Genomic DNA, 7,544 nt, shown 5'->3' on the forward strand with positions numbered 1-7,544 from the left:
GATAGATTCAGTGAAATCGATATTTTCGGACCCTCTCTACTTTCACACGGCAGCCCTGTTGAATTGCATTCGCAAAGGTGGCAACCTCGCGCGGCGACTGAATAAAATAAAATTGGAATTGTAAATTATAAGTTTAAGCAAAAACAATGGCTGCCACCCCAAGCGCTACCGGCAAGACCGAGATGATCGACCTGACCAAGTTGAGTCCGGAACAGCTAATTCAGATCAAGCAGGAGTTCGAGCAGGTGCGTTCCGCATGTGGGTGTGCGATGAGTCAAGAGCAGGGAGGGGGGACTCTGGAGGAGGGGTACCCCAATTGGCACATGCTTCTAAAAACTGCTCATTTTTGTGATCCTTAGGAGATGACCAACGTACAGGACTCGCTGTCGACGCTCCACGGCTGCAAAGCCAAGTACGCCGGCTCCAAGGAGGCGCTGGAAACCTTCCAACCGAACTGGGAGAACCGTCAGATCCTGGTGCCCCTGACCAGCAGTATGTATGTGCCAGGACGGGTCAAGGATCTCAACAACTTTGTCATAGACATCGGCACCGGCTACTATATTGAAAAGGTGATTTCGATTCCCAACCAGACTTAGAACATCTGCTAAGTGCCATCTGTTTCTCAAGCAGGATCTGGAAGGCGCTAAAGACTACTTCAAGCGACGCGTGGATTACGTGCAGGAGCAGATCGAGAAAATCGAGAAGATCCACCTGCAGAAGACGCGCTTCTTTAACTCTGTGATTGGTGTGCTGGAGATGAAGCAGGCTGCTGCAGCGAAATTGCTGCAGTCCCAGCAACAGTCGGCGGCGGTTCCCCAAAGCTCCTAGACGACGGAGGGCGATAGAGACACGGAGACCATTAAATTATTAAACTTATAAACGAGATGTGCGCATTTAATTAACGTAGTTTATTAAATTGTTCAGCTATTTTTTGGCTTCTGCCAAAGCGTTGGTGAGAACCTTGACCTTCTGCTCGTACGCGGACTTAAGATCCTGTAATGAAAAAAGATAATAGTATATCATGTTGAGAACTCGTTGGACTCGAATCTTAACGCACTTTAAATATCTGTGACTGGGTGTCGTACTCCGAACGCAGCTTGTCATACACTCCTTTGGAGATGGCTAGTTTCTTCTCCGTGAGTGCACACTTGTCTTGCTCCGCCTTGATCCACTGCTGGCTCTTCTCCAGACGTGCCTGCGTGTGATCACATTCGGCTGTCTTAAGCTGCAACATGTCCTTGGTCACCTGCAGCACATCCTTAATCGTATCCACCTGTGTCTTAAGCACTGATATCTGCTGCTCCTGCTGCTTGTTCACCTTGGTCTTCTCGAACAGTAGGGTTTTGGCCTTTAGAAGCAACTCTTCCTGCTCTTGGCGGGATTTGGGAGCATCTGTGCCGCCCAGCATGACGGATTGCTTGAGCGACTGCTCCAACTGGACCACTCGCCGCTTTAGCCGCTCATTTTCCACCTTGGCTTCCTGCAATCAGGATCGGTAAGTGGGTGCAACCCATGGAAACGATTAACTAACCTCAAAGTCTTTGCGGAGTGCTCCGATCCGTTTGCGAGACTCCTCAAGCAGTGCCTGTTTTTCGCTCTCCAACGTGAAAACCATGTCCAGCAGTTCGTTCTGCGGCTGCTCCGGCACTTCCTCCTGGCCATTGGGTGTGATATTGTTGTTTAGGTCACCGCCAACAGCTTCATCCTCGTTATGATCGGCCATTTTATGAAGAATACTTTTTAAATTATAAAAATTCGTTGAGCAATGTGCGTTTTCCGTGCCTTTTGGGCTGTGTTTTCTTTTTGTATTAATAGACCAAATAGATGCATGCGCTATTTATAGGATATCCCACTCTCCGGCTCGCTCTCTGCCTGCTCTTGGCCAGATCGCTCTCCCGAAATAACAAACGGTTTCCCTCCAATTTAGTTTACGCCTCAGCATATTCTGAAGTTCAGTTTATTATACATTGAAGCATGGATGAGAAAGGATTGCGGATGTGCGGTGTTAATACAGATCGCGAAGGGCAACACAATTAAATTGTTGTTACAATCAATGGGGCGACAATTGAAAGTGAGTGATTTGATTAAAATTAAATGCCTAAACAAGATAGAAGAAATGTGCTTCGCTCGCGGAGAAGAATGTCTAACCGTCCAGCTCGCCGGCAGCGCATGCATCGGCGTAACTCTTGCCGCTCTTGTCCTCCGGATTAAGCTTGATCATGTCGTCAATACGCAAAATGGTAATGGCGGCCTCTGTGGCGAACTTCAGAGACTTGATCTTGGACATGGCGGGCTCCAGAACACCAGCCTTCTTGTTGTCCCTAACCAAACCCTCGATCAGATCCAGACCGGTCCACTTGAGATCCGATCGCTCGGGCTTCGTCTGGCTGGAGTTGTGGTAGGAGCGAAGTTTGGCCACCAGATCAGTGGCATCCTTGGCCGCGTTCACGGATAGAGTCTTGGGAATGACCAGCAGCGACTTTGCGAACTCGGCAATGGCCAGCTGTTCGCGGGAAGCCAGCGAGGTGGCAAAGTTCTCCAGGTAGATCGACAAGGCGGCCTCCACACAGCCACCACCGGCAACGACCTTCTTGCTCTCCAGCACACGCTTCACCACGCACAGAGCGTCGTGGACGGAACGCTCCATCTCATCGCAGTAGAAGTCATTAGGACCACGTAGGATAATGGATGCGGCAGCACTAAAAGAAAATATGAATACAATAAAGGTTGCCATGTAACTGCATGCTATCATCTGCACTTACCGCGCCTTAGTGCCCTTGATGAGGATAAGCTCATCATCGCAGATGCGCTCTTGGGCGACCTCTGCGGCCTCTCCCACCATTGAGGCATCGAAGCTCTCATCGCCGTCCATGTTGGTCAGCGAGGTAAGGAAGGCGGCGCCGGTAGCCTTGGCAATGATCTTCAGATCGCTCTTCTTCACACGACGCACAGCCATGGCTCCAGCCTCAACGAAGTACTTCATGCACAGATCATCAACGCCGCCGCTAACCAGTACCACATTGACACCGGTTCCGAGGATCATGTTGATGCGCTCCTTGGTAATGTCCAGCTCACGGGCACGAATAGCCTCAAGCTTGTCGGGATCGTTGATCAAGACCTGGACGCCCATCTTCATCTTGGTCTTTTGAAGCGAGAAGTCTAGGCAGGCAATCTTGGCGTTCACAATCTTCTTGGGCATCTGCTGGGAGGCAATGGTGCAGTTCAAGGCGTAGCCGGGAATCAGCACCGATTCCCTGGCAGACTTGCCATGGGCCTTCAGGACATTGATGGCTTTGATCGAGTAGGCTGCCTGTCCACGGGGATCTGTGATCTTCACCGACTGGGCGGCGTCCACAACCATGGCGGAGAAGAACTCTGCGTCAGCACCAATGATCTTGGAGCTCATCGAGGTCTTGGCAATGTTAATCAGGGAATCGCGACCCAGCTCATCCACGGGAGCGGTCAGATGCTCCGAGATGTACTTGCAGGCCTCCTTGCAGGCAATACGGTACCCGGAGATGATGGAGGTGGGGTGGATCTTCTGCTTGACCAGCTCGTCGGCGTTCTTCAGCAGCTCAGCGGCCAGGATAACCACTGAGGTGGTGCCATCGCCGACCTCCTCGTCCTGCAGCTGAGCCAGCTCAACCAGGACCCTTCAAATTTAAAATGAGTATTTGTTTTAAAGATTTACCTAGACAACAACTCACTTGGCAGCCGGGTGCTCGACCTCCAGCAGTCGGAGAATGGTGGCTCCATCGTTGGTCACTGTGACATCGCCGATGTCGTCCACCAGCATCTTGTCCAGACCCACGGGTCCCAAGGAGCTCTTCACGATGTTCGATATGGACAAAGCGGCCATAACTGAAAGCATATAAAAGCCGAGTTGTAGCCATAACCTCACTTCACAGGGGCTTGTCCGCAAGATCTTGTAACTGCTTGGGCTCATTTGGTGTTTTTGGTAATCCCATTAGGGTAGGATCGCCCTCCCCCGGTTTTCTTCGGGAACATTCGCTATGGAGAGCGTGACCCATGATGAGTAAGAAACGTGCTCTGCCGGCAGACGCACCGCAGATGTTGACAAAACCCCGGGATTCTTACCGTTCTGTGTGCGCACCGATGCGCCGGATTGGCGGGTGCCAGCAATGGACAAAGGAGAGGCCAGGGTCGACATTTTCCTGAGTTTTTCGGCGACTTTTAATAAAAAACAGATAAATCAAATACGCTGAAGAACCGCACGTTAAACCGCCTGACTCACTTTAAGAATTGGAGATGAACACAAAAACCGATGTTTATTCGATACTATCGAGTGCAAATTTGTTTCTTGGAGAGCGAAGAATAAGTAACATTTATAAGTTTATACTACATGTTACATTAGCGCAGTATCAAGATGATATAATACTTATATGGGCTTATTTATTAATAGGCACTTCTTGCTTCACATTCGAAGCTGCCTGAAAAATATCGGTGGTCATCGATAGCCATCGCGTATTCGATTTTTTAGGTAGCCCTGTTTGAAAATTTTGGTAACGCTTTTTTAAATATTGAAATTGAATTCCAATAAAGTAAAAGGTTTTAGTGGGGTTGCCGTTCATAAAGTAGGCTTTGGCTTTGATTTCGCATTACTTGCTCAAGGCACAGTAAGTTTTTTGTCAGTTTACTCCTGGAAGTCAACAATATAAAGTCGAAAATTTTATGTTATTTTTACAACGAATTTTCCTAGTAAATTTCAAATAAGTTTGTACTTCCTAAACATTTATTCTTAACAATAACGATGTCATACTGTGGAGCGCGACCCAAAAAACCCATGACTGCCTTTATGCTGTGGTTGAACTCTGCCGGGCGCGAACACATCAAATCGGAGTATCCCGAGTTCAAGATCCAGGAAGTGGCTGTGAAGGGCGGTGAGCTGTGGCGCTCCATGCCGGAAGAGGATAAGTCCGTGTGGCAGGAATCGGCCAGCCAGGCAATGGCGGAGTACAAGAAGGAGTTGGAGCACTGGAATGCCCTCATAGAGCACCAGAAGAAGGTCTGCCTTTCGCAGACGTATACCGATATCTATGAAGCTCCCTTGTCCACTCGATTCCCAAATACTAACCAAAGGCCCACCCTTTTTGTGTACGACTGTAAGGATGACTCGATGGCTCCGATCTGCAGGACGTGTTTTTCAAAGGCCCGATGCTTTCACTAATCTTTTTTCTCAATTTGATACTACGTACGCTAAATTTTTAGTCACAAGCACTCGCAAATGTTGAAAGGAACAAATATAAATTGATTGCGGAACGCAGTTATTTTTTAACAAATTAAAATGTTTACATTGGAAATTTTCAATTTTCGCCTAGCGCCGTTTTGTTTTGCTGGCTCACAACAAGTGCGCAAAGAAATCGTGTGTTTGGACTTCGGCTTTCCCTTTTCCGGTCCACTTCCATTTTCATTTCCCTCCTTGCAATTTAAGCCAAAAGCCAATTGGGTTTTTTGTTCTCCTTGCACATCGTGGCATGTTTTTGTTCTGACTGGTTTTTCTGCTCCATGCAATTAAAGCTGCCTGCTCATGCTCCATTTTTTCAATCCTACTCACTGGCTTCTGCTTTTGGTCATGTGAAACCTAGACAAATTGTCTTCGTGCAGGGAGATCTAACAATTGCGCTCGTGAAAATAGTAATTGTTTTTTAACTATTATGATAGTTCCCTTTGTGGGCATACATATACCTAATGACTGCAAACTAATATAAAGTGAACTATATTGGTTTTTAATTTCTATAAAATTTATAATCATGAAAGAAAAAAAGGATTTATTTTAAAATGAGAACAGGGTTTTATATTATTACGTTCTTTCCTAGCTATCAACTTCTAATTGAGGGGTGTAACCTACTCTTTCGCTGGACTGTGGTGTGATTGTTTCGGCAATAGGCAAACCTACATATGTATGAACACATATAGGTTCGTACCTGCAGCTGATAATTGCAGTGGAAAAAGCAGCAATGGAAACTGCCTCCTGCAATAAAAGTCACAATGGCGACAGCTCACGACACATTGCTCTTGCCCCGCCCCCCATTCCTCCGCCCATTTCACCTTACTCCCCCATGTGTGTGTGTGTATGTGAGTGTGATTGACGGCCGGCGGGCTTTCTCATGTGTGTCGTGGCTGTAGTTATTGTTGAATTCAATTTGCCGTAAATGTATTGTTGGCCTGACTCGGCGCTCGGGACTTGTGGTCGCTTCTGTTGCCTTTGGTTACAGCTCATTAGCAGCAGCACAAATACACACAATCACACACCAGCAAACACACACACACACTTAAGCAAGCATGCCCACCAGCAAACCCACAGATAACGCCTTCGGTTTACTTAAATTCAACGAGGTCGCTAGCGCCACGATCGCATAAAAATAGCGTACAGTGAATATTACAGTGGATATTTTTACGTTTGAAGATCTGCCGATAAGGATTTTATGTTTACTGAAACTAAACAATGAAACCTTATCATATGTTATTCATAATTTACAATGTCTCATTAATCTACAATGTAACTAAACTCGTAAATAATAATAATAATAATAATAATAATAACCATTAAACACCAAAAACCAATACACTTAATTCAATAAATACTACGTTTATTACATCCAATAAGTCCAACTGTTCCATATATCAAGGCTTAACCGTAGAAGCAACAGCCATAAAGTCCGACTGAGTGCAAACAATTCCGATTGATTTATTGTGGCAATGGTTAATACGATTAAGCGATTGGGCTCGCAATGCGCGAGCCACAAAAGAGCACTGTTTGCTGGCCATCACAATGGGTTCCACCTGTACCCGAGTGTGTCTGTGAGTGCCTGTGTGTTTGTATACGACGAAGTGCACATGTGTGCGAGAGCTGGAGCTCAGCGGCTTTAATTGCCAGTCGGTTGGGCTCAGTTTGTCTCGCCGCACGTTGCTGTGGATGGGAATGTGGACATGAAAGTGGATGTGGTTGGGATTTATGCTTGTTCTACATGCATGTTGTACAAACAATTTAGCCGTAACTGCGACACATACACTGGCAAATACAGCCTGCCTCAACACTCACACAGGCACACACACACACATACGCATACGCATACGCATACGATGGGAACTCAGTATGCGTGCTGGACGACCTCCATTTAACACCAAACGTGTCATTTGTGGCCATTTGCTGGTTGCCGATGGTACCAACACACATACCAGTTGGGTGGATAAATGTGCTTTGCTGCTTTACGAGGCTCTGGCTGCGTTTTGTGGTCTATTAAGTGGCTCGCACTAAACCAAAAAATGTGCCATCATCTTTACGCGACTTGTGCAACACGGCGTATGAGCGTTGTGCCTCAAGTGAGCAACAAGCGGCGGCGAACATCCGTCCGTAAAGCTTAAGTTCTCTTCGGATGGCCACTAAAATGCCTAAGTGCACGCCGTAGCTTGAAAGGGGGTAGTGCATAAACTAAAGTTCATTAAAAGTAAAATCTGAGTACCGACATCACAAATATTTCAACTCAAAGCTGTCATACACTTCACTCTGAAGGCGCAGTAAA

At 46.9% G+C, this 7,544-nt stretch overlaps 4 protein-coding genes across 4 annotated transcripts; 2 read left to right on the forward strand and 2 right to left on the reverse strand.

Moving 5' to 3' along the window:
* Positions 1 to 55: 55 nt before the first annotated feature.
* LOC120453458 (probable prefoldin subunit 5) lies at positions 56 to 898 on the forward strand. The gene is made up of 3 exons (XM_039638175.1): positions 56 to 245; positions 360 to 569; positions 631 to 898. The coding sequence occupies exons 1-3, from the start codon at positions 147 to 149 to the stop codon at positions 826 to 828; spliced, it is 507 nt and encodes a 168-aa protein (XP_039494109.1). The 5' UTR covers positions 56 to 146; the 3' UTR covers positions 829 to 898.
* Positions 888 to 1,793, reverse strand: LOC120453457. The gene is made up of 3 exons (XM_039638174.1): positions 1,532 to 1,793; positions 1,058 to 1,480; positions 888 to 993 (listed from the first exon to the last, which is right to left on the reverse strand). Exons 1-3 carry the CDS (start codon positions 1,721 to 1,723, stop codon positions 925 to 927), a joined length of 684 nt encoding a protein of 227 aa, XP_039494108.1. The 5' UTR covers positions 1,724 to 1,793; the 3' UTR covers positions 888 to 924.
* A 129-nt stretch (positions 1,794 to 1,922) lies between these two features.
* On the reverse strand, positions 1,923 to 4,265 carry LOC120452793 (T-complex protein 1 subunit alpha). Its single transcript, XM_039637186.2, has 4 exons — positions 4,099 to 4,265; positions 3,708 to 3,861; positions 2,763 to 3,653; positions 1,923 to 2,699 (listed from the first exon to the last, which is right to left on the reverse strand). Exons 1-4 carry the CDS (start codon positions 4,169 to 4,171, stop codon positions 2,144 to 2,146), a joined length of 1,674 nt encoding a protein of 557 aa, XP_039493120.1. The 5' UTR covers positions 4,172 to 4,265; the 3' UTR covers positions 1,923 to 2,143.
* Positions 4,266 to 4,649: 384 nt separating this feature from the next.
* Positions 4,650 to 5,300, forward strand: LOC120452022 (high mobility group protein D-like). The gene has a single exon (XM_039636070.2). The coding sequence runs from the start codon at positions 4,772 to 4,774 to the stop codon at positions 5,186 to 5,188; it is 417 nt and encodes a 138-aa protein (XP_039492004.1). The 5' UTR covers positions 4,650 to 4,771; the 3' UTR covers positions 5,189 to 5,300.
* The last annotated feature ends 2,244 nt before the right edge of the window (positions 5,301 to 7,544 follow it).

Source organism: Drosophila santomea, chromosome 3R (genome assembly GCF_016746245.2).
Source record: "Drosophila santomea strain STO CAGO 1482 chromosome 3R, Prin_Dsan_1.1, whole genome shotgun sequence".
Classification (NCBI taxonomy): domain Eukaryota; kingdom Metazoa; phylum Arthropoda; class Insecta; order Diptera; family Drosophilidae; genus Drosophila; species Drosophila santomea.

What these genes read in the sequence shown, in the direction of transcription:
- LOC120453458 (XM_039638175.1), top strand. Translation starts at nt 147, where the DNA reads ATGGCTGCCACCCCAAGCGCTACCGGCAAGACCGAGATGATCGACCTG. An exon ending in TCAAGCAGGAGTTCGAGCAG is followed by an intron (nt 246 to 359) that starts GTGCGTTCCGCA and finishes TGTGATCCTTAG; the next exon opens with GAGATGACCAACGTACAGGA. An exon ending in CCGGCTACTATATTGAAAAG is followed by an intron (nt 570 to 630) that starts GTGATTTCGATT and finishes TTTCTCAAGCAG; the next exon opens with GATCTGGAAGGCGCTAAAGA.
- LOC120453457 (XM_039638174.1), bottom strand. Translation starts at nt 1,723, where the DNA reads ATGGCCGATCATAACGAGGATGAAGCTGTTGGCGGTGACCTAAACAAC. An exon ending in CACTCCGCAAAGACTTTGAG is followed by an intron (nt 1,481 to 1,531) that starts GTTAGTTAATCG and finishes TCCTGATTGCAG; the next exon opens with GAAGCCAAGGTGGAAAATGA. An exon ending in CCCAGTCACAGATATTTAAA is followed by an intron (nt 994 to 1,057) that starts GTGCGTTAAGAT and finishes TTTTCATTACAG; the next exon opens with GATCTTAAGTCCGCGTACGA.
- LOC120452793 (XM_039637186.2), bottom strand. Translation starts at nt 4,171, where the DNA reads ATGTCGACCCTGGCCTCTCCTTTGTCCATTGCTGGCACCCGCCAATCC. An exon ending in ATCGGTGCGCACACAGAACG is followed by an intron (nt 3,862 to 4,098) that starts GTAAGAATCCCG and finishes ATATGCTTTCAG; the next exon opens with TTATGGCCGCTTTGTCCATA. An exon ending in GTCGAGCACCCGGCTGCCAA is followed by an intron (nt 3,654 to 3,707) that starts GTGAGTTGTTGT and finishes TTAAATTTGAAG; the next exon opens with GGTCCTGGTTGAGCTGGCTC.
- LOC120452022 (XM_039636070.2), top strand. Translation starts at nt 4,772, where the DNA reads ATGTCATACTGTGGAGCGCGACCCAAAAAACCCATGACTGCCTTTATG.